The 26,069-nt window shown below is 43.6% G+C and overlaps 1 protein-coding gene across 3 annotated transcripts in view; it reads right to left on the bottom strand.

The window, feature by feature from the left end:
* Positions 1–26,069, bottom strand: part of LOC106040412 (neuronal acetylcholine receptor subunit alpha-7-like) — a 59,192-nt gene that overhangs the window by 9,566 nt on the left and 23,557 nt on the right. For 2 of the 3 annotated variants that reach the window (XM_013188243.3, XM_048071329.2), the window contains 6 exons: positions 18,799–18,843; positions 17,526–17,635; positions 14,439–14,518; positions 12,074–12,241; positions 10,859–11,053; positions 9,457–9,543 (listed from right to left, as the gene is read on the bottom strand). In XM_013188243.3, the coding sequence (XP_013043697.1) occupies positions 9,457–9,543; positions 10,859–11,053; positions 12,074–12,241; positions 14,439–14,518; positions 17,526–17,635; positions 18,799–18,843 (685 nt within the window). The remainder of the gene's footprint in view (positions 1–9,456; positions 9,544–10,858; positions 11,054–12,073; positions 12,242–14,438; positions 14,519–17,525; positions 17,636–18,798; positions 18,844–26,069) is intronic. The other variant, XM_048071330.1, reaches the window with a different exon arrangement.

Raw genomic sequence — 26,069 nt, 5'->3', positions numbered from 1 at the left:
GCTCTCCATCGATTTCAGAGCTGCATGCCGCTCTCTTTAGCAGTTGCGTGTGACAAGGAAAGCTGTTTAAGATTATTGGCTGAGCTCTTTCAAGCATGAAATATTTGCTCTCCTACAGCTGATATTATTCCCTTTGCCAAAGGAGGCATGATGTAACACGCTACCTGGACAGCTGTTCTAACATCTGGGAGTTGTCAGCCCCTGTCTCAGCACTGTCAGAAGAAGATCAGGTGCTGCTGTCATAGCAAATACAGATCTAATATAGACATAGAGGCCCAGAAGCTCTTTAAAATATCGGTGACAACAGCTATTTGTTCTTACAGACATCCTCTGAAATTGCCTATATCAAAAGGATGGCACTGACTTGCAAATCATAACTCAAGGAGCTTCCAGCATGATTTATGGACCTTCTGTGCCCTTATTTGATGTCAGGAAAGCACCTTAGGATTATTTTAGAAATTATTTGGATCTGCTGCTTGAGTGGAACTGGATTAACTTTAAGGGCTGAGTAGGAGCAGGGTAAATAAAACAGAAACCCTGAGGGGCGAAATGATTCCAGATGGATGCTTCACTTTGTTGATTTTATCATTGAACACTGATTCAGAAAGCAGTGTATTACCCAGATTTATTAACACAGCTAATCATAGGAAAGGCAGAGCTTCTCCATTGTGTCCAGTCTTGCTGTTACTGTGGAAGAGGGGGGACAAAAGAGAGTGTTATGATCAAGTGTTTAGAATGATAAGATTGGATACTTCCCACTACCTTTTCTGTTTGTATTCCTTCTTTTGTGGACACACCAGTTTGTGCAACTGAAATGCAGGACCGGCTTAGAGCTTCTGTAAGTCAGGTCATTTCAATCATTTAGTGCTGAGCACTTCTGGTGAACTCTCATGAAATGGCACAAACATCCCAGAGAGAGCATGCACAGAAAGAGATACACACTGCTCTTCCCTCTGGAATGGCTCCAGGTTAATAAACTGAAGCCTGTGGAGGGTGCAGAAAACCTCAGATGTCAGCACAAGGACTTCCACCCACCCTCCTTCTTTTCTCCTGTGGCATGGAGCAGGACTGGAGCTGGTCTAACACTGTCGCAGTCTATGGCAGGTGATGGCTGTTCATGGGCAGAGTTTCTTGGAGACCAGGGAAATCAGAAGGTGGAGGACAGACTGCCTTGCTGGCTGACTTACTGTTGTATTCAGACATCAAAGAGACAGGGACGATGACAAGGGCAAGAAAAAGTTGTCCATCATTAAGATTTACTGTATCTGGGACACCTTGTGTCAATCTATTAGGTCTCACTGGCAGTAGAAGGCAAAAAAAAAATTGTTACTGGTGCCTCACAAACGTGAAATATCTTAAAAGACTGAGAGACTTCAGGATTAGAACCTATGTTGACCTTCTGATTATGGTATTTTTAAAGGGCATAGATTTTCTCTCTCTTTTTCCTCCCACATGCTGTTGAATAATAGAACAAGTGTTTGAGGAATAAAACTGTTCTTATTCTTTTTTTCTTTTTTTTTTCTTTTAAACAAAGTGCATCCAAGAGTCATGGATTTCTGCAAAGCACCATTGATCACTGTAAAGAACTGCTGCAAATAAGAATTTCTGTTGGGTGGAAGAAGCTGAAAGGAGACCTGGCATCAGCAGGTCACCAGGAAGGACCATGAAAAGGGAAGGAGAAAATCATTCCACAAAACTGGAAAGAGACAGGGAAAAATGAAATGGCAGCAGCTGAAGACATGCAGGCAGATGACAAAAGATGCAATAGATTAATCTCATTTTCTCTCTCTAGTCAGGACCATTAATAATATCTTATGCTCATAGCTTAAACAATCTGTAATTCCTGGAGGTGGCAAAGCACCACATTGCTTCCTTGTCTTAGCAATTTGCAGTCTCATTTGCTGTATGACTAACTGCAAGAAATCACCCTAAGCATCTGCTGCAAACTTACTTACCCACAGCTTACAACCTTGATTTGTATTGAGATAATGTTGGCAAGATAATGAATGGCAAGGAGGGAAGAAGGCTGAAAACAGGTCAGCACAGCAGAGCCCTGAGCTGCAAATTCAACTGTTGTGGATTTAGAATAAGCAAGCAGATGAAGAAGACAGAGGAAAATGCAGTTATGTTATCTGGAGATGAGGGTAACTTGAGGGTTTTTATGCAGCATTTGACACATCCAGCCAAGGTGTCAGGCATCATGTGGATGTTGATCATAGGAAGTGACAGTTCCTTATCTTCACAAGCCCTGCTGTCCACTTCCAAATGCTCTCTGCACAAGTTAGCTTTCAGGTGCTTCACACTTTCTGCAATAAGAGTCCTTTTATAGAAAATACAGATTTGGTTGTGTTATTGTGGAGAGAGAAATAGTGATTTGCAGCATTTTGGAGATATTTGGCTGTGGGGAAAAAAGTCTGACATGATTGAGGACTTCTCCCGAGCAACAGGATGCTCTCTGACTGGTTTCAGAACATTTCACCTGAGGATTTCCCTTTTGGGCAATCTGATCTGACTTCCTCAGAGCATGGCTAGGATGGAGGGAGTGCAGCCAACTCACACCTTATTGCAGATTTGGTCTCAAGCTAAAGCTGTCCTGCTGTGAGTGCCCCCAGCTGTTGCTCTGCATAACTGTACTTCTCTGCCACCCAGGACCTGACCTCAAAGGCTTCTGGTCTGCTGTGAGCTGTGGACCAACAGGAGAGTAAACAGCCAGATGAATTGCAAAGTGATCATTTTAGGGTCTCTTTCTCCACTGCATTGCCCTGTTCTCACAGCAGTGGGACAACACTGCAGCAAAACAAAGGTGGGCTCAAGGCAGATGCAGGAAGGTGGCAGAGAAACCTTCTGAAATTGGTGTTTTTATCTGTTGCTGGAAGCAGCCAGCATCACGGAGTGAGAGGGAAGAGTGGCAACAGCTACAAAACTTTTCAGTGCTTCAGGGTTTCTCCCCTCTGGAGATGATGTCGGAGGTGGGAAGGAAGGAGGTCAGGAAGCTGGTCGTGATCATGCCCACAGCCGTGATGCTCTGAATTTTCTAGTGCAATGGGTTTGGGGTTTGTCCGACTTTAACAAGGGTTGTGGATTGATCTGTCTTTCTGAAAGACTAGTTGGTATTCGTAGTAACTAAACATTACATTAGAAGCTACATTTTTTTATGGTTTATAAATCCAAACCAGAAGCTTAAACTGAGACACTGATTTTTGAAGATATGCCTACAGCAGTACAAGATTAATTAGATTCTGGTCACTGTTTTAACAGGTACTGCTGGATGTGTGTAGGCATGGTCAACAGCTGTGACATCTTAAGGAGTCTCTACTCAAAGGACAGTCATGAAGGGACAGAGCTACAGTCAGGAATCTGTCTTGACGTAGGGGAACTTGTTCCTCAGTGACTTCTTAATGCATGGTTTACTAGCCTTAATTACAAGGTTGCTTCCAAATGGGAAACACAGCTTAATGAAACAGACCAGAGATATGGAGGCTGTAAGAAGGGAGGCACAGAGCTCTATAAAAAAGAGAATTCAGGCATATGTCTATTGCCAGAGGAAGGAACTGATCTTATCTCCAGAGATGGTCATAAAAATATTATCAAAAAATGGACTTGATTATCCATCCCTGTTTACCTGAATAAATTTATCTTTATAGAGTTAAAAATAAAAATAAAAAAGACACTTCCAGTTTACATCTGAATGACTCAAATGTAGTTCTCAGATTAATTACCTAAGCCTTTAGTTTCAGTGGGTAGGACCTGAGCTTGTACAAAAGCTCTAATTGAAATAAGAGGATTTGCTTAATTTCAGTGCGGTCACTGAACTGGGAAATCGGCACATGCACATCCATGTAGATATCCCTTCTTATATAATGCAGTAGGCTGGGTGCAATGGTAGGGACATGAAATCCCTTTGAAATTACTGGCTTTCATTGTGTGAGATAAATCTATGCATAACTGCATAGGTTTTGAGAAGTGGAAAGAACAGTTGATGTATACGTGAGCTGTATCACACAGGCTTTAGGATTTTAGCCAGTGATCAGCACATTCAGCCCAGCCATTTCAGATGTGCAATACACCTGGAGTACTTTGCATTTCTTCATGTTCCTTCCTCAAGTAATGACATCCATCTCTCTCTACTTACATAGACTCTTCATAAAATATTTTCAAAGAGAGAAATCAAAAGTCAAAGCACGTGTGCAGCCAGACACATTGCCCATGAGGAATGATTAAGCTACACCAGGGAGGGTAAGTTTAGGACACAGCTGCTGCTCTATGGACGTGGTCTGAAAGTCTTTTAAGGAGCTACACTCCAGAGCTTTGAGTGCCAGGAGGGACCTCCAGGACCCAGAAGTGAAACAAGCCTTGTGTATAGAGTTGACTTGTGTTGGGCTCCGGCCAAACCATTGTGTTTGTAGATGTCATGGGACTAAAACTCTCTTCATCCAAATGGCTGAGCTGGTTTCTGTTGCTAGGGGTAGTTAATTTTTTAAACAGAAACAGAGGCATCCTTGCTCTGGTTCCCAAGCTTCTTTCTTTGGCATCACAAATGACTTTGCAGAAGGGCAGCATTCAACTTTTGAATGGTCTCTGTGCCTTGCTTGGCACGTACTCATGCTGCTGAAAATTGTGTTTTGGAAATATTTTTTTCCCCCAAACATGGATGGTCTCCTGGAGAAGGATGGGAGCAGATGTGCTGCTATTCAAGGAGAAACTAGCTTCTGATATGAATGCAGGCCCCCAGGAAGGCTGGGTGAGAGCAGGGACCAAATGTCATCATCCAGACTACCCAGATAGAACATTTGGCAGGGAAATAATAGACTGATCATTGTGGAAAAGAAAGTTCCTGTAAACACAACCCTGCAGTGCAGTGGAGTATCAGGATTCTGGTGTTGAAAAGTGCTGAGCAGCCTGCTGCTTATATCTATAAGCTTATATCTTTGCTGCCTGCTCTTTGCAGAAAAGAAGTCTGCTTGTTTTTAATGTGTATTAACACAGCATTTAGAGGGCTGTATAGAAATGGGCATCCATTGTGAGGGGAAATTGAACATCATGAAGAACAGCTCTGGGCAGCTTTATAAGCAGACAAAGAAAGGGCACACACACCAAGGAACCAGGGAGCAGCTTTGTGCAGAGGTAGAAAAAAGCAAATGTCTTGCCCTGCCTGTCTTCTTGTGTCTATTTAGGCTGAGTGGTGCTTTATTCACTGTAAATATAAGTTGAGGACACAAGGGAAGTGGCCTCAGCTAAGAAGAACCAGACTATAATTTCCACATTTCCTTTCAAACAGACCAGACCTGAGAAGCTAGTTCATTCCCAGGTGTCGTATTAGAGCAGCATTCCTTTGTCTCTTCATAAGAGACACTCCAAACAGCAGCCATGAGAATTTCCAGTATTATTATCTACTATTATTTAAGTAGTTAAAGCTGTGGTCAGATGGTGGAGAAAAGTAAAATGTACAGCATGTTTGGGTTTAGTGTTTATACACTAGCAAAGGCCAGAAGTGTTCAGCCATGTCCAGGTAGCAGTGGGTGCATGGCTGTTTCAAAAATAAAAATAAAAAAATTCTAGGAATAAATTCAGATTTTCCAAAGCACGTGGGGTCATGTTTTCCCACACAAAGACCAGCAACAGTGGCTTTTCTGTAGACTAGCAATGGATTTTTTCAGCTGCTGGTGGCTTTGTTAAGAGGATAGAAGGTGTGCTCTTCATAGAGTCATTTAGGTTGGATAAGACCCTTAAGATTATCAAGTCCAATCATCAACCTAACACTGCCAAGTCCACTACTAAACCATGTCCCCAAGTGCCTTGTCCTCATATCTCTTAAACATCTCCAGGGATGGTGACTCCACCACTTCACTGTGCAACCTTTTCCAATGCTTCAGCACCCCTTCATGAAGAAATTCTTCCTGACATCCAAACTAAACCTCCCCTGGCACAACTTGGTGCTGTTTCTATCACTTGTCACCTGAGAAAGAGACCAACACCCACCTCTCTACAACCTCCTTTTGGGTAGTTGTAGGGATCGATGAGGTCTCCCATACCGGGGAGACAAGTTAATACCCACAAGGCTGAACTATTTGGAGGAAAGGCTGACTGAGCCAGCATGCAATTCAGGCCAGAGCTATAGGCAGCCCTGGCCCTAGGCAAGCAGAGCCCATCAGGAGTCCAGAGGGCAGCTCTTGGGAGATGGCACAGGGGGCACAGGGCTGCACAGGGGCCAGCCAAGAGCTGGGGCAGAGTGGGCATGGGGTGAGGAGCCAGGAGGCCCGGGGGGATCCCTCCCTTCAGCAACAGCCAGGCCTCATCTAGGTGCTCCTTTCTGGGGTCCTGGGCAGGGCGGATGACGGCAGACTTTCAGAGAATGATGCCTGAGTGGACCCCACCATGTGGATGGGTCGGTTTGCTTTTAGGCTGTTACAGGGGAGCATCAGATGAAAGTAATCATGGGGTTGTTTTAGGCAACCCTCATCTGGATACCTAAAGTCAGTCTCTAGTGTCTTACAAAGTATTTGTGTGCTGGCATAATTATATTATAATGTTTCACAATGCAAAATTTGACTAATGAACAGATGAAAGAAACAGACTGCATTTGACCTACATGACAACTTTGAGATTCCAATATATTTAATATGCTCTAATTATTGAGGCATTAGGAAAAACTTGTAACAATACGTGCAGCCAATGAGGCATACTAGCTGTGAGAAGAGACTCCTTTATCATCTCCCTGTCTTTTGATCTAAAAAGGATGAAAAGTTGTGAGAGGTCCTAATATAACATTTACATGGAGAAACGGACTGTTGCATAGTCAACCTCCTTCTCCACAGGTAGATCTGATTTTTTTTTGCCTTGAAGTTAGATAATAAGATGTCTGAGTAAATGTTCTTTTGTTATTTTTATGATACAATTCATGCTAGGCTTTAATTTTACAATGATGAAGTGCACCTTCTGTCAGCACTTAGATACAATGTTGAATTTTTAGTTTATTTCAACTGTCTGGAATGTGAACCTTAGTCATGATTTATATGCAAATATTGACCTTAGCTCACAGGAGAGGATAATTTAACAATTTCTGAGTTTTCCTTTGGTGTTCATACTTATTTCTTTGGCAATCCAGAACAGCTTTATTTTTCCCACCCTGTTATGAGATCAGGAAGCTATGCTTTACCCAGTTTATAGGAGAGAAACTGAGTCCTCATGAGATCAAGATAGAGTGATGATCCTATGAAAATAAAAATAATAATACCTGTCTGTAATACTCAAATCAACTTCAGGATAGAAATGACTCAAATAGACATGCATCAGGTGTTGTTAGCTGGGTCTTGCAGAACAGCAGAGTCCCAGCCTCATTTTCTCCTTTTTAAAGCCAGCTCCAAATTTAGCAAAAGGAGGACCAGGAGATAAGGGACTGCACTGCACAGATCACTTAGTCCCAGTGAAAAAGATAACTACTGGCTGCTTTGCCTGTGCCCACAGGGTGACTGTCACCAGCTTCTCCTTCAGCAGGTGCCGGTAGTAACTCAGGCTCTGCACCCAGGTACATGTGCATCCAACAGAAAGACAACAAAAGTACACGTGCCTTCACTGATCACAACTTGCCACCCAGCCTTCTGCCTCTCCCATCCAATTTAGCCATCACAGCTCTGCTGGGTTTCTGCCTCCTCAGCCCAAGAGAGGCGGAGAGCCACCTGAATCTCCTGGCCCTCTGACCAGCTTCAAGGCATTCCCTTCTGCCTTTGCTTCTCTGAAGGCACAAGGGAGCTTCTCGCTGCTTCTCCCTCTCGTGCTGCCAGTGACAAATCAGCTGGCAGAGGAATGTGCAGCACACAGAGGTGACTTTCCCTTCCTGTAGTTTATGTCACATGCAGCTTCAGAAACAAGATGCCATCAAGTCCATATTTCTCACTTTTTCTGATAAGGTTCATAATATCCACGTCTTTGTGTGCTAGCAACTTGATATGACAGTCCCATAACAAATAAGCCATCCCTCCTCCCACATCAATTTACCTCGTAGAATAAAAGTGAGTCCCTCACCTGACTTGTTATTTGACACTCCAGAAAGAACAAATAAATAAATAAAAAATGATTACAGCCCGCTGTCTTTCTTGTATGGCCTTGGGCAAATCATTTAATCCTTCATAGTGTTTTCACTCCTTGTCTGCAAAAATGGGAAAATATCATTCCTTCCAGCTGTTTCTTTATACTTCCCATCGATTGTGTGCTTTGTGTGCCTAACCTACTGATCTGGAGACTTCTGATACCACAACAGTGACAAAGTGAGTAACAATCTACCATGTTAAATCCACATAAGATTTTTTTTAGATGTTTCCATGGCTATTTGCTAACTCATAATAAAAATATTTATCTAGTATAAGTTTCTATTTCTTGTATTATCTTTGGAGTTATTTAACATTGGTCAATGCCAGAAAGAGAATTGCCTAGAAGGTTCCTAGTTTGGATTTTACAGGGCTATATCTAGCTTTAGAGATTTTAAGCCAGTTATGATTGTGGGTTTTTTGCTCTCAGTGTAGGCTGTGCAGTCTCACAAGCATTTCCCCCAGAGGGTGATATCCTATCCATTTTGTGTTCGTGTTAACTTCTCTATCTGTAGGTTGAGTCTTGCTGTTCAGACAGTGGTGGGAATTTCTTGAGTCATTTGTGCAAGCCTCACCACTCTGTTCTTACCTTCATTCCTTGGTAAGGACAAGCTCCCCTGCAACAGCATGGCAATTTAACTCACACTGGTTATTTCGAAAGAACAGCTCATGATTGCACCTATGAGAGTTCTGTGTCTAGCTTGGTGGGGATGACCACAAAGAGAAACTGAGACTTCAGTGAGGTTTAAAGGCTCATGACACATCTTTGCAGACTCCCTGTAGATCTGCATATGGTGGAAGGACTCTGTCCAATGCATTGTTCATTAAACTTTTTCATATTTAAGCAAAAAGTTGTGTTTAATTTACATCAGGTAGTACAATAAATTCCCAACAGTGCATAAAAGGATGGAGAGCAGGTGACGTGGAAGAGGAAAGGATTTTCTTCAGACAGCAGCACTGACATCTTCAAATGGGCCCAGCTTCATCCAGAGAGATGTCAGAGTAACTGTACCAGCAGACCCAATGAGCCCAGCACCATGGCCAAGTAATATTCCTGTATCCCACCCACATCCATGTACTGGTGGTGCTGTCCTTTGTACTCTGCCTACCCAAACCTCCACATCGTGTATTGATTCTTCGTCCCCTGAATCATTCCAATTACCAGCTTATATGATACTTGCAGAGCCCCTTTCTATCCCTCATGCAGGCTCTCTCTGCATCTACTCAGACAGCAAAACCCAGACAGGGATTTACTCCTGACGTTGCTGAAATGTAGAACTGTGGTAAGACAAAGAGTCAAACCTCCAATAGGCATTGAAGAACTCTTGGAAAGCATTGTACTTTATGCACTGAGCAGAGAAAATCAACCTACCTATTAGTGGGACTGAGTCAGAAGTTGCAGGCATGATCTCGGCCACAAGCAGCATGAATACTGTCAGGGAAAGCAGAACAGTGATACCTGCAGGGAGTGAACATGTAGGGGAAAGATGAGGAACATGATCACTGCAGCTCCTCCTCTGATGTCTTTGCTGTTAAATATAACTTTGTCCTGATCTATGGCTAAGCCAAAACCATGACTTAGTGCTTGTCAGAGCAGGTGAGAACTTCTACCAAGTGAGAGCATCTTTGGATGCACTTTTATCTGCTCCCTTTCCACTTCTCAATTGCACCCAAACCTTTGCTCCTCTGAAAATAATGGATAAATCTTTGCAGGTCAGTCAAATGGAGCTTGCAGATCTCATGAAATACACTGTTCTTGCAAAACAGAACTCATACAAAACCCAGACAATTATTAAGGGCTAGGAGACACTTGAACAGTTTTGGCTATTGCATGTTATATAACACCCTCCACAGAGATGCATGCCTGTTTCAAAAGGAGCTCTTTGTTATCTTGTTCTCTCTGGAAAGGCTGTTTGCAAAACCTAACTACCCTAAGCTGAGAAATTGCTTTTTATTTCGCATGTTTAATGTATGAACATTACATCCCATTTTTGTGACAACGTTGTTACTTTAGCTCAGATAATCCTTTTCCCTGCCTGTTTTTCACAGGCAGCAGTCGTATCCCTCACAGCCCGTGTTTTGCTTCTTGTAAGACTGGCTGCTCAGTAGAACCCTGATGGTTCTACCAACCAAGTGCATTTGCATGATTTAAAGGTTTCTATCCTGATTGCATCTGTGCACAATTGACTCTAAAGGTCTTAGCTGGGTCACTCTTACATATTTACTTTACTTTTATTTATTTTACATTTTATTTTCCCTGTCTTTTCTTGGAAGCGCCCCTCCTCTCTTTATTGGTACACATGACAGTAAATCTTGTTTAGCTATTCCTTGGCTGTTGCTACTTTGCATTGCTTGGGAACTCATGGTTTGGAGGTTTGGGAGCTGTACTTGGAAGGCAAAAATAAAGTGTCCAGCTGCTGCTGCTCATGACCCTTCACTCTCTGTATGTCAGCATGTCTTATCTGAAAGAGAGAGTTAATCAGCCGTGAAATCCAGTGAGACTTGCTAAGGAACAGAACCACAGGGAAGACAGAGTACTATCACTGCTGCCTCTGCCAGAGATGAGTTCTGCCTCATCCCAGGGTAAATGCAAGTAGAAGTACTTAGCACAGTGTGTGTGAATGGTGTGCAGAAAGCTGTTACACCAGTTTCTGCAACCAAACAAGTGCTTCTGTTGTTCCTCCAGGGAAATCTTTATTTATCAAGCACCGTGAGGCATTATTTGCCAATTTATGGGAATCCCTAATGAAATAAGTGAATTCTTGAGCACTTACCTAAAGAAATCTTCTCTCCTGAATCAGCTGGCAAGAGGAAAACAAGCAGAGCCAAGCCAGATATGAGGACACAGGGAATCAGTAGGTTCAAGCCGTAGTAGAGGGTGCGTCGGCGCATGGTGATGGTGTATGTCACATCTGGGTAGGGTTCTTTACAGCACTCGTAGTACATCTCATTCCTTTTTCCTGGGACACCTACAGAAAGGGAGGTCAGAGCAGTGAGGAGAGGTGCAGGACTGCCCAGCATCCATCCCCTTGGAAGGGGCCAAGAACAGATGGCTTATGAGCCAGTGTGTGGCTCATAAGGGCCTCTCACTGGCACCAAAAGGATCTCCAGAGACGCCCTAGTCTTTCCCCAACCACAAGCAGATCCAGCTTTTTGTGCAGAAAAATGTTTTTTATTTCATGTTCTTATGAACGAAATGTTTCTTATTTCAAGTTTCTTATTTTATTGCCTCTCAGATGCCCTGGCTGGTAGAAATACTGTAATCAGTTGTTCTGGGGCAGTTTTTCCTTGGCTATATATCCGGATTAGAAGACGAAACATCCTGCTTGCAAGTTCTCATTAAGGTGGTCTAAAACCTGTCCATTTCTACAGCATTACTTCTGATTTACCCCTACTTAAATGAGTTCAAAATATCTCACTGAGATCAAGCTATGAATAACCAATTCTGGACATGGGTTCCTCTTTTAAAAATACAGGTATCTTCTAAAGCACAGAAGAGGAGAGAGACATAGTGAGCTGCAGTTATTTGCAGATATTACTGACTGGAGGACACTTTCATGGTTTTCTGCGTGAGAGGGATTCTTTGCAAAAGCTCATTTCAGTTTTGCTGAAATAGTGTTTTTTGCACCAATCATTTTTTGGCTGATGTGTTAGAGTAGATGTGACAGTAGTGTTCAGTGTGTCTACATGAGGTACATCTAAGTATAGTACTGGCATACTGCTCGGATGCATCAGCACCAGTAGATTTCATCTATGCACTTAGATTTAGGCAATTGCTTCAGAACACAGTGTTTTCAGACACATTTCAAAGAATGCATTTGAAAGGTTGTTTCTGAACTCTTTTTTTTTTTTTTATGCTGTTGTTTTCATGGAAACTTTTAATATCTGTATTTCAAATGTCTCAACAGGATTGATCATTTCTATATATTTGGGTTTTGCCTTTGAAAATTAGACTACTGAAAAAAAAAAATTTAGGCCAGACAATTTACCCACTAAATCCCACTCTCCATTTGAGATGTAGTTGGAAATATCAGCGTCAAGCATCTGTAGGTCAATCAACCAGCCGCTGTGAGTCCAGGAGCCAAACTTCAAATCACACTTCTGCACATCGAAGGGGAACCAGCGGACATCAATGTAGCAGGTGCTCTTCAAGATACCTGTGGACAGAAATCAACCAGAATCAATCACGTGCAGGGTGCAGTTCACCTCCACCCTTATTTATCCAGTTGATTCTGACCACCTTTCTTCTGCAAAAGCCTGTGTGATGTAGTCGTGGGGTAACCAAACAACTAGCACAGGTGGAAAATGTTGGCATGTGTGGAATATCATCCCTTCCTGGGGCACCAAGGAAGAGCAGAGAAGATGACCTGTGCAGCCCGTGCCACCAGCAGCTGGTGGCAAAGCACAGACGTCAACCCTGCAAACCCTCACCCCTGCAGGCCCATGGCTCTTCAGCCCTCACCTTACCTCCCCACCTCCCCTGGGCCAGCAGCCATCTCAGATGTGCCGTGCGATGGAGAAGCAGCTCCTGCTTCATTAGAAAGTTATCTCCAATGCTGTGCCGAGGTGACCTGTTTGCAGTAATTGTTTCTGCGTTCTCCCTAAAACACCAGCTAACACGAATCCTACCTCTGATTCACCTAAACAGAGTCTGATGCTTTGCTGTAAGTACTCAGGCTGCGACTTTTCAAGATTAAAATCCCCAAAACAGAGTTACTGTGTTGCTGTTTCTGCCTGCTGCTGCAGAGGCTGAGGGCATTCTGGCATAACTGTGTAGTATGTACACGGTTACTTATTCCCCTGCACAAACACTGATGCTCTGCAGAGGCTAGATTCCCTCCTTTTGCTCCGTCAGTTTCTGGTAGGTCTGCCTCCCACTGCCACAGCCATTGCGGGGTTGGTTTCATGGGCGTTTTCTCCCAAATCTTGGCTCTGCTCCCTTCCTTCTCAACAGACAGCTGTCTCCTGCTTGTCCCCTCTCTCCACTCCTCCACCAAGCCATATGTAACAGAGCTTGTTTCTCTAATGGAGAGCAGTAGCGGGTACAGCCTGCTCTCAGTCCTGGGAAATAAAACTTTCATGAAGCCTTGGAAACAACATCTTTTTCTCCTTTCCATGTTTTCCAGTCTCTTGATTGATCTAGCTGTTTCTGTGAGCAGTTGTTGCATTAAGTAGGCTGATTATCAACATTTACCTTCTAAATTGTGTTGGGCAAAGCAGTTTAGCAGCAGTTAAATTCATTTAGGAAATTATTTCCTGTGATTTGCATGAGACATTTCTATTACTCCTTATTCTCTCTTTTCAATTTCCTTGGGGTCTTAAGTAACCAATTCTTCGCCACAGAGTTTGTAGCTCACCATAGATGTACTCTGCTTGTGTGGTATGCTTTCTCCTCTGTTAGGTGAAAAGAGATTGGCAGAGCACCAGATCTGCCCACACAGACACCTTTTCCATCACCTACTTGTGCAGACCCTTGAGGAATGAAGAAGGCTCTGCTCTGGTGCATCCTGATTTAATTCCTGTCATCTGTTTCTCCCTGGAGAGCAACCATTCCCATGGTCCGCCGCAGAAAAAAACATAAAGTTCATAAAGATTTTTGTTTGTTTGTTTGTTTTTTCATTTGCTTGTTTGTTTTGTATGTTTTTAAAGAGGTCTCAGAGGTAGGGATCAGCTGGGGATCAGCCACCAGGGAAGACCCTTTTGTTTCCTGGTGTCCCTTGTGGATGTGCTGGCATCAACAAACCAGCAGCTATGGCACAAGGTTTGGACATTTCTTGCCCACCAAACGGAGTGACTGCGGAGCTAGCTTGTGTGTTTTCTGGCAGGTCCTAGCTGCTCAGCCCTCTGGGCACTGAATCAACAATACAGACAGAAAGTGGGATGTGTTCTGGGTCTGGCTGGCCAGCACTGGCCTCAGTTCATCTTTTCACCTGGATCTGGAGGTTCAGCCTCATGAGGTGGACTTGGCTGCAGAGGGATGGCTGCTTCTGGGTGCCTCCTCTGGTCACAGCTCTTCTCACTCTTAGGAAAGAGCTAGTTGGTTGACATGAGAAACTTCCCTCTGTGGTAAAGTGACCTGTGGTGTGTACCACCTTGCTTTGGGCAATACCTCAACTGGGCCTCTGAATGATCAAACTGCTCAGGAGAGAGATTTACTGACTTATGAAGTGGAAATACGCAACTAATAATGGACCTAAATTACTTCAGTGGGTCTGTCTAATAATTAAATTACACAGCTTGCAAAATTTCTGCAGACTGCTTCTAAACACTTTGAATTCATTTATGAAGGAAAACTGCTTGTAGTTATTTGAAGCTACACATTCACTTAAAACAAACAAACACATTGCATTCTACCTGGAGGAATATATTGGCAGGATCCAGAGTAATTCACCAGCACATTTGTGTGAAATGTTGCATCAAATCTTTCATCCGCACTATAACACGATATAAAGAAAACAAAAGAAAAGAAAGAAAATGTAGGCTGATGTTTGAGTTAAGATGTACCAAATTCCTACAGAAAAAATAATCTTTTGTGAGAATTCAGTGCACAGAATCAAGGTCTGGCTTACACCTAAGTTAAGAGCACACCCTATATTAGTATCTTGCCTTCTGATAGACATTATTGGCCTGCTCCCAGACATGCTGGTGACTTTCTTAATGTCTTCAGAGAATCAGAGAATCATATCATAGAATGGTTTGGGTTTGAGGGGGCTTTAAAGACCACCCAGTTCCAACCCCCTGCCATGGGCAGGGACACCTTCCACCACACCAGGTTGCCCAAAGCCCCATCCAGCCTGGCCTTGAACACCTCCAGGGATGGGGCATCCACAGCTTCTCTGGCCAACCTGTGCCAGTGGCTCACCACCCTCTGAGTAAAGAATTTCCTCCTAACCTCTAATGTAAATCTCCCCTCTTTTAGTTTAAAACCATTCCCCCTTGTCCTATCATTATCTACCCAAGCAAAAATGATGCTCTGCATCTTTTTTAATAAATCCCCTTTAAGTAGTGAAAAGCTGCAGTGAGGTCTCCCCAAAGACTTTTCTTCTTCAGTCTCAACACCAGATGTCGCAGGGCAAAGGCAGAAGGGAAAGGAGCAGAAGTATCATAGTTTTTGACGTTTCTAAGTGGTTTTCAAAGACTGGACTGTAGGCAGGATGTTTTTTTTTTCTGGGGCTGCTGTCAGAATCAGGCAGCTCATGGTGTAAATCAAGTTATTTTTTACCTAGATATCTATTATGGGAGAAAAGATTTCCTGAGGCTATAATTCTGCAGTCTCTTAGGATACATGGGGGCCAAAGGTTTGCTTCAGGCAATGGAAGAAGACACTGGAGAGAAGTTCTTTCAGATCTGGGGTTCATAGGACAGTACTGATTGAGACTGTAAGAGCAGAAACCATGCAAAAGGGACCAAGAAAAGAGAATTTATTTAAGATTCCACCAGTTCTGAGAAAAAGAAGGGAATAGTGAATATCACTAAGAAGGGAATAGGGAATATCACATTCTATCATAGTGTGCTGAGCAAGGGCGAGCATTCTTCAAGGGAGCAGGCATGGGGACCTGCTCCAGGTTAAATACAGAAGGTTCCCCGTGCTGGTGCTACAAACCCTTGCCTGTCATGGCTACGTGCAGGTCTTTGTTGCATGACTCCACCATCTTACACACCCAGTCTTACAACCAAACAAGTAAAATTCACATTCCCTGTTCCTCTTATGACCTGCCCTCTGTTCCGGTCTGAGGAGTCCTCAGGCAAGACATGCTGGAGGAGACGACATACAGGACACACAGACAGCCTACTCTGATGGGAAAAAGTAAATCACAGTGTCTGCTGCTTCAGGATCCTCTACATCGTGGCTTGGAAATCAAGGGCTGAGCATTGAAAACATGGGAGCAAGATCATATGCCTCAGGATAAGATTAATGAAACAGAACAAAACAATGGGGATGAAATTGAAAAGACCAAGGTGCAGGACAAGTGATGACATAAAAGGCAGCAAAAAAGGCTTTCATTAGTAGAAGAAAACAAGGAAAAGTCTAACAGGACAAGTCAGACAGGATAGACCCACTGCTTGCTGTGGTACAGAGAGCTGCAGTATCCTGTACCCTCTGCACTTCACTCTTCACAAATTGTGGCTCACCCCAAGTAATTCTCACACAGCGCCAGGAGTCCAGGGCAGGAGAGGGGAGGAATAGGTTAAAGAAGTGTATGTAGATAAGAGAGATTCCAGTTGGCAGCACTGATGAAATTTACTCTCAAGTACTGAAGGGACTGGCCGAAATACCCTCTGAAGCATTAACAATTATCTGTGAGAGCTCGGGGAGAACAGGGAAGGGCTCAGTGAATTAGAGAAGATCAAACAGAATTCTGACTTTTTTTTCTTTTTTTTTTTGTAAAAAGGTAAAATTACAGACACATCAGTCTAACTTCAAAGATAATGAGGTGAAAAAAGCTGGCACAGATTTGTCAAGGGCCAACTGGATCAAATCAATCTAATTTTCTTACTGACTAAATGAATAAGAGGAGGTAGGAGATATATCTGAACTTCAGAAAGCCTTTTCCATGTCATGCTCTTATAAATAAACTAGAGTAATATGGACCATACCATATGCTTCATTTTTGGTGACTGAAAATGAGTAGAGAGACTTTAAGTAGTAAAGCCGGAGTAAAGAATTATACTTTAAAAATTTCCAGGCCACTCCAAGCCTCCTTCAGATATACTGGGGACTTGGAATGGAAAATGGATCTTGGTAGACAGTGAAAAAGAGCAGAATGAAATTCAACCCAGATAATTAGAAAATATTATGCATAAAACTGACAGAAAAAGACAGATCAGTGAAAATCTAGCCAGACAGCAAGACTGGAGAACAAAATTAGTCCAAAAGTAAGATGTTAGAGCAAAAATAAAATCTCTCCCTCCTGGAAAGAATTAAAGAAAAGTGTCTAGAGAACTTTCACTCCAACCAAAACTGCAGAAGTACTGTCCAGAGTACTGGACTCTCATGGAAAAGAAAAAAAAAATAATCTAGAGTGTTAAGAGGAGACAAGGAGTGACGAAAAGAAGTTTAGAAAATGTGGGTGATGGGTAATGTGCAAAGAAACACAGATTGTTCAGTTCAGGCAGGAAGACTCTGGCAGCGGTAATTTTCTAGCACAGGTGCGTTAATTATAAGGAGAGTATGGATTGTTTGCTCTGCACATTCACTGGGATAAGGGAAATAAGACATCTGCAAAACAACTGCAAGATTTAAACTGGCTATTAGAAAAATCTGTTAGCTGTTGGTTTTTTTTTTTTTGTTTGTTTTTGTTTTTGTTTTTGTTTTTTTTTACGTGTAAGAGAAGAAGTCCTGGATGGATAAAGCCCTGAAATATCAGTGAAGCAATGTTGTTTTCCACCACCTAGTGCTCTAGTGTTAGGCTCTCACTGGATATTGCGCACCTTGCTTACCTGTTATACAGAAGAATGTCTGGTACCCAAATCTGGTCAGCTGGAAATCGTAAGTTCTGCACTCCTGGGTATTCATACTGATCCCAAGACAAGTAAATATCAACCCAGTACTGTTGGAAAATACATACATTATGTTATACAAGCTGGCAAAAGACTTTTAAGGTATCTGGAATGTTTAGGGAACAGAATGGATGTTGTCAATAGCAATAGCAGTAGTATGATAGTATGATAGTATGGCTAAAAGGGTGTTACGTGTGCTATAGCTGAAGACACCCTCTGCAAAGGACAGGATACACATAGGCTGTGCCCTGACAGTCCTGTAGTCCCGTGGGATGGTTTGTGTTAGTTTTTCCAATAGAGCTAAACCCATTCTTTCTGCAAATAGCAGCAGGTAGCTGCAGAAGAAGCTGCACCCATTAACTTGACATAGTGTTCGGCTGCTTAAGTCAAAGCAGAATTAGCTCAATCATTCAAGTCTCCCGCAGGCTTTCCCCTGCAGAGCTGCATCTTTGCTGAGCACAAACCATTAAGGAGATCGGTTTATGCTCCGTAAGAATAGATCATATCTCTCACCATACGCCACCAGCAGCAGACGTGGTGGGAAGCTCCCTCCACCACAGCCCTAAGTGAAGATCAGTTTTGCTTATCCTGCATGGCCAGCACTGGTCACTGCTCAGCTGGAGAGGTTTGCAGGAAAGGGAAGAGGTGCATTTAGGGATGAGGTTGTTAAATCGGGAGGGAAGGCAGTGCTCCTAGGAAGCTGTCCCAACTATGAGCCTGGGCACTGCTGACAGCAGTGCAGCACAGGGCTGCACGTGGTCCTCTGCGTTTGGGAGTGCGTGCTGGGGGGTTCTTGTACAAGCCATGAGAGCAGGGCACCCAGGTCTTACTGTGTCTTACTTCACCACAGGTCCTCATCTCTGCCCTTGGAGAGGCCCTGAGCCCCTTAAAGAGTCTCTCCTTCACTTGTGGTGGGAGTCTGGCTTTTGGGCTCTCCATTGCAAGACCCCCTATGCCCAGTGGTCTAACTATATAGGTTGGTATTACCTCCTGAAGCCAACAGGTCTGCCCAATGGATTAACTCAGTCTCCTTCGCTTTGTTTCAAATGCTAAAAGGAACATCGGAAAAATTTCAGAGGACTCAAGAACATGCACTAATTTCACACTGCAGACAAATTAAAAGGCAGCAATCTTGCTTTCCAGGTAAGAAAATGCATCCAGTAGTTTGCTATTAGGAAGGGGGGGTTGTTCTTTATCGACACAGGTTACTCACCATCTGCAGCCAAGCGTTTGTGATCAACACCTGGTTCTTCTCATCCTTTGAATGAAAGGGGAAAGGAAAAAGGGAAAGGGAAAGGGAAGAGAAAAAAGGATGAGCCACAAATTACAGATAAATTACAAGTGGAAGAGTTCTTGTTCTGCTTCTTTGAAAACCCATGCTCTTGGGGTAAACAAGCACAAATGGTATGGAGTAGACTGGGAGCTCAGCACAGAACCACCCAGCTGCTTTGCATGGCTCAGACAATAATGGCTCTTTCTACCCTTTAAAACTACAGACCTCCTGAATTTATCATAACAAATCACTATCAAAAGTGAAAATAATAGACAACAGCTGTTATTTTGCTGGAGACAATTGAAGAGCTTACCAAATGCACAAGCTTTTCCTTTTGGCTAGCTGGGCAGAACAAGTTATTTCTAATACCATGAAGCATGTGGTAATTGGAGCAGGTTTATGTCTTCTCTGCTGCCACTGCAAAACCGTAGTGAAACAGCACTGGAAGCACTCTTCTTTTGGAGTCTGCAGAACCCCAGATCCACACCCATGCTTTGCATAGCTCCAGATACTGCCACAGGTGTGCCCTGCACTTATGGGGAGCTAAGGCTGGGTACTCAGTGGTGCTGGTTCACTGTATGCACAGTTCTGTCCAGCTTGAACTGAGGTGGATCCTTAGGTTTGGGTTTGATGCTGTGCCTGGGGGCATTTCTGACCAACGTAGCCACTTTCCAAGAAAATCACATTTTTGGCCAAAAGGCATGCCAGAAGCCAGCACTTGTCCTCTCTGCTTCAGCTCAGATCTCTTGCAAGGAACAGCCATGGCCTGGGCAATGTGACTCACTTGTCCGCAGCAAAGTGGGAATGCTTTCAACCTGTCACACCCCATACTGCATTGACTTGCCTACCCTTCCTACAGGTAAGTTACTATAAAGTACAACTTGGGCTCCTGAGACACTACTCTTCTTTAATTAGAGACAGTTTTTATGATTGATTGTGTTTTTTCCTATTCTTCCATAGCCAAAGAGAAACATCAGACACAGAACTCATGCAGAGACTAGAGCGATTAGCGATATTACAAGGAAGATGTGGAGATCTCTGAAGGAGAGCTAGATGTTTTATCATCAGACAAAGCTGCTGTGAAACTCTACAGAAAACCCTGTGACTTCACTGCAGTGATCAAACCTCAGGGCCCAACAGAGCAGCAAATACTCATGGACAGTATGCAGTAAGAGCAGACAGACAGAGAACTTCACCAAGATGCAAGAAGATGTGTTGTCCTAGCAAATTTCTGAGGAGAAACACCCATTAGTCCTGGCTGTCACCTAATCAAGTTACTTCCCAGGCTCATGGTGACAACAACGTGGTGCCAGTGCTCTGGACTCCTGAGCTACCAATTCATGTGTCTGTGTGTGTGTGCACGCCCTACGAAGCATCTGTTCTTCTGCAGTGTTTGGAGTGGGACACACTGCAATTGCAGACTGCTCCAGCAGGCATTAAAACCCTAAAGAGCATTCCCTGACCATGTTCTTAATGTTGAAGATAAGTGAGCGTGTGTCCTCCATGCAAAACTCTCTGTCACACCACTGCCTCTCCTGCTCCCCTCAAGTCCATGCCACTTGTACTTTTCATTGGCACTCAGCATCCAAAAATGCTTGGTCTCCAAAATTACAAGGTAAACCACAGTTCTGAAGTAGCCTGGGCTTTTTGGTTAGCCCAGATCCATAATTACACTTACTGGTTAACATAGGTAGTGAAACCAGAACTGCCTTAATCACTTTGGAAAAAATACCAGTCTGCTCATTTTACCTCGTGGGGAAAGGGAGGAAAGTACCTTACACTTTTTGTTGGCTACCCGAAAGCCACAGGGGGATGCAGCAAAGGGTAGTGTGGATCTGGAAGGCCTGTAAGTTTACTCCATGTGGAGATGTTTCTGCTCAGGAGCCTTTAACTCTTGACAAGCAAACTTCCTTTTACTTGACGTAGTAAGTTTATTCTCAATAAACTCCATGATTGCAAAGAAAAACACCTAGTGCAGACCTCTGTACTTCACAGAACTGCCTGTTGTGCTTAGCTGCTCACCCATCATATCTTTATGAGGTCCTTATTCAGAGTCAGGTGCTAATGACCTTGGCAATCAGCTTTGTCTTCAAGCAATTCATCAGCCACCGCACAGCATGTGGATATTTCATGTAGCGTTAAACACATTACCTTGGGTACAATTTGCCTCCTTGTCACAAGGCCACAGTGTTCAACGTGTTTGTTCTGCTTCTCAGTTTTGTTTTGCAGTCAAAGTTGAACTTTTCTATTAGAGTTGTCACACATTCATCCGGAGCGTAAGCACACCCTGCATGGTCTTCCTGCCTTGCTTTTTGATAACCACAGTCAGAGAGAGCACAAAGTCTAACCAGAGCTTTGGGCTGCTTATGACTCTTTCAGCCTTGGGGGAAAAAATGTCACTTCAGGCTCTTTTCATGGCCATTCAGAGTCTGTCTATTCTCATCCTCGCCTCCAGGCTGCTAAGCTTTCAAAGGCTTTATAGACAGCAAATGCTATTTCCGTATTCAGCACTGATTAAAAGAAGCAACCTGACGGGTCCTTCTTATCACAGGAAGGAACAGAAAGTTTTCTAAACAAGGATCTGAGTTTGGAAAAAAAAAAAAAAAAAAGACTGTTCTGGGGGAGCAGAGGGGGACAATCCCCTCCCTCCACCTGCTGGCCACCCCTCTGTTGATGCAGCCCAGGACGCAGTTGGCCTTCTGGGCTGCAAGCACACACTGCTGGCTCACGTCGAGCTTTTCATCCACCAGAACTCCCAAGTCCTTCTCTGCAGGGCTGCTCTCAGTGAGTTCTTCTCCCAGTCTGTCCTCATGTCTGGGATTGCCCAGACCCAGGTGCAGCACCCTGCACTTGGACTTGTTGAACCTCATTAGGTTCACGTGGGCCCACTTCTCCAGCATGTCCAGGTCCCTTTGGATGGCATCCCTCAGAAGACCCCTCCTCAGAAGGACCCCGAGGAGCCAGGCCTTCCAAGAATGCACCCTGAGGCTGCCCAGGAGGTGAGGGCTGTGGAAGTCTGGAAGTCTGAATCTATCATTCCATGTTAGTGCAAGGGGCTTTTAAGGCCTGAGATGTTTATGGAGCTTTCCATCTTTGCAAGTTTGTTGTTTTACTGGGCTGTGCAGCTTTGTAACCTATAAGGAAACAGTTTGGCCTTTGGAGTGTGCTGGTTGCCTGGCCTTTCCAGAGCTCAGGAGGGATCAGGATCTGTGGGCAGAAGTCATCTCTGAGATACCTGGGCATGGGAGGGACCGTATTTGTCTGCTATAAGGGTACTTACAGGTAACCAAGAGTATGTATGCCTTACCTAGTCCCAGGAGCTCAATGGCAGGCACTGTTTTGCCTAGATGAAAGCCATTTCTCCCACTTGGGAAGCACTGGAAACAGTTCCCTCATTGCATGTTGTGGATTTGTGCAGAGGGATCAGTTGTGAAGGTGCCTTTCCTTCAGGAGAAAGCTTGAACAACCCAGCCCTTTGCTTTTCCTGTGCATGGCCTATACCTCGCTTGGCACTGTCAGCCCTGGCGATGACCTTCCCTCTGTTTTTCACTCTCCGCTCTTCCTGTAGCAAAGCACCCAAAGCAGCCCAGCCAAGATCCCAGGTGAGACTGGAGAAGACAAGCACCCAGAGATGCTTTTTCAGCACTCCTCAGGCTGTTCCCCTGGGCTGCAAACGTTCAGCTCAAAAAAATCAGTTTGCTTCTGGTTATTTAAAAATGCTGGGAAAGCTATTTCTGTGGTCAGTAGCCAGTGCAAGAGTTGCCCTCTAAATCCTTTCTTTCTTTATCTGGGTCACATTCTCCCCTTTCTATCTTCAGACTCACCCCAGTTAATCCTCTCTCTTGGACATCTGATTATTCCTTTAGCCTTTGACCCATGGATGTTTCCTCCAGTGCACGTGCTAGGACATGTGTGAGTTTTATTTTTATTTATTTATTTATTTTCCCTGCTGCCAACTCAAAGCTCTCAATATGCGTAGGTCTGCCTTTCTTTTGCACCAATGCCTATCAGTAGACTCTCCCTTGCCAGGCCAACATCCAGGCAAACTATGCCTGCCTTCAACTGCGTAATTATATGGGTCATTACACATGGATGGAAAAATCCAAAGGCCTTCCTGGTTTAGTAGCCACATCCTATGGTGATATGTCATCCCTGTAACGAGGCATTTACTAACAGGTGACTGACCAACCTCATTAATCTTTGCACTTTCGCAGAGGGAGTTAATTCTGCCATTGATTTATCACAAGATACTGAGCAGAAAAGTCCTAAATTGCACAGGTAACTCTTAGCAGTGACCAAAGGCCATATGGGGCTACTTTGGTTAATTTCTTTTCTTTTTTTTTTTTTTTTTTTTTAATGCTGCTTTTGTGTCTGAATATGTAGGAGGGTTATGGTCAAGAGAGAACACCACTGACCTTGAGACTCAGCTTTGTTAGCAGAGGCATCATTCTCCACACTGGATTTTGATCAAGAGAATCAAAAGGAAACAGTAAGGCTTTCAAATGCTCTTAGGCTCTGTCTATATCTGCAGCAGGCAGTCCTTTCCACTGCCAAAAAAACCTACTACCCACTACCTTGGGATGATTAAGTAAAAGAGCTTTAATGCATTGTATGAATGAAGCCCCACAAAACCAGACGGCTTGGGGAAAGCCTGGGTTGCCCTGGCAACAGTCATTAAGCATAGCTGGACAGCCTTTATACTTTTTTTTCAGTGTTTGTTAACTATAAGCACTCGTACATCTACAATTTGCCTTCTGAAAGAGCATTTAAAACGTTGGAATGAACGTTGCCATAGTAACATCAAAATTGAGGAGATAACTCATGTTTAAGTACTTCATTTCCGTACTTTCAAGAAGGCACTTTCAAGAGGAAATGGGAATGGGGTGATGTCCTGGGGTCAAGAGGAAGGGATGACGAGGGACACAAATATACACTGGAACACCAAAGATGAACAAACATCAACCGATGTCTGCTGAGCATTTCTGTGCGCATCAGGATGGAGACGTGGTGAAGTTTGTCAAGCCAAAGATATAGTTAAGAGCTCATAGCTGAATATCCACTCCCTCCTGCTTTTCTCATTTTACCACCTTGGGCCTTTACTCCTATGTACACTTAAAGGTGTTTTATTTAACTTCTATGGGATGCAGACTTAGTCTCACACCTTTCATAGTGCATGGCATTCAACGACAGACTGTGGCTGTAAGTGCCTCACTGGTGAATATCTGTAATTTTTTGCTACAATGCAGCCACTCACCAGAGCCTGAAGACCTGGACTTCTGGGAAGAGTGCCATATTAGAGACTCCAGAGCTGGTTTGATGGCTATTTGGCCTCAAACCCTTCAGCAGAGACCTGCACATTCAAGGTACCCCATCCCCACACCGTGGCAGGGTGCTGGGAAGAGTGAGGGTTCGTGCTTTGTCCTGCCACTTCACACACGTTTCCCTGGGAAGCCCCAGGAGCTGCGACAATGGGCCTCACGTGGCTTTCCAGCACAGGGCTGCTCTCTGATGACCGCTTGGATGAACTGACATGCCTGCCCAGTTCCTGAGGGAAAGGATGTTATGTCACAGCCTAAAATCAGCCTGCCCTCCACTGAAATACCAAGCCATCCACACACAGCATGTAGGTGGTTTGTGTAATCTCCAGGGTGGGTTCCTCATCCTGAAATAGCCCTCTGTGTGTTTTGTGCACAGTTGGCAGGTGTTCTGATAAACAGGACTCGACAAAAATAATATTATTCCAGCATATTCATTATTCATTGCCTTTTTCAGAATTTGAAATGACAGGAAAAGCAGTGGGAGGGGCCAGAGAAAGGTCACAAACAGGCCAGCCCTGAGAACTCACCAAAGTCTCACTCCCAGGACACCTGCAAAGGTGCCTTTGCATTTCCTCCTCTATCTACATGCTGTCGTGACAGGGCATAAGTCTGTTCTGAAACACAAGCAAGCACTTAAAGCCTTTTGTGAGGGATGGGAAATGGGGGAAGAGGATTTTACTTAAGAACTGAAGTGACTCTCAGGAGTTACACTCAAGGATACAGCACTAAGATACAAACCTTCCAAACACCGACAAACTAAGAAATGGACAAGGACACGCTGACAGCTTTGGTTTAAATGCTTTATTGCAACTTGAGGATTTAGAAACGTGACCATTTGCAGTACCCCTGTCCTGTGCCAGTTTCCACAGCCCCTGGGCAATGGTGAGGCATGGCCAGAAGTCTGATTTGTGAGGACTCTGCTGCCTTTACTGGAGGAAAGTGTCATGCATTTCAAGCAGTTGAGTGTTTCTCCAAAGGACAAGTTTCTTTCCCTGCCACTGCTATCAGGCTCCTGAGTGATAATCAGGCAAATCTCACCTTAAATAATTTTTGCTCCTTTGCACCTTGTCGAGCTGAAGTAACAAGTGATAGGGACTCCTGAGAATCCTAGATGACTCAAATAAGATTAGGGAGTATCCATGGGTTCAAAATCTAAATTCCCCTGTCCTCAAATGGGATAGTACAGGCCTTTTTGCTACACAGGCAGAAGACTGGGTAGTTATTGTGAAATGCCCAATCTGGATCAGCATCACAGGAAAAATAAAAATAAATAAAATAAAATAAAATAAAATAAAATAAAATAAAATAAAATAAAATAAAATAAAATAAAATAAAATAAAATAAAAAATCAGTGTATTTCTTGTTAAAACCACAGCCACCAAGCACAGCTTGGAGACCCATGCCAAATAACAGAGAGCAAACAAGCTGTTGGATTGCTGCTTACTAGGTGAACCCTATCCACTCCTTACCCTGAGCCATGCAGAAGCCAATGAAGAAAAGCTTTAGGTTAAGAGGCGGGTAATTTAAGACTTCATGACAATGGTTAATGCAAGTGTGTGGGCAAAGATGTATCAGACAGGAAGCCATAATTCCCATGGTGCCTGACTTCATTGTGCTAGCAAACTCAAGTGTTGCATGTTTAATTGGCTTAGTAAGACTGACATTTTGATAATGCCTGACACTTATAAGGAAGCCAAAATACTAATTCATGACTCAATTAGCCCTGGCATTCCCACTGTTGAAGCTTCAACCATGCTAATGAAGAAGCCAATTTATTTAATTTTTCTTCCCAGAGTTCAAAATTGGTCACAGTAAGTGAGCTTTATGACCAGGAGAGAGTTGTTGGGATTTAACTTTAATGAATCTATTGGTCTATCAACCTTTCCATAATTT

Source organism: Anser cygnoides, chromosome Z (assembly GCF_040182565.1).
Source record: "Anser cygnoides isolate HZ-2024a breed goose chromosome Z, Taihu_goose_T2T_genome, whole genome shotgun sequence".
NCBI classification, from domain to species: domain Eukaryota; kingdom Metazoa; phylum Chordata; class Aves; order Anseriformes; family Anatidae; genus Anser; species Anser cygnoides.
Note: the sequence above shows the minus strand (reverse complement) of the source record. Positions and strands in the feature narration are given on the sequence as shown.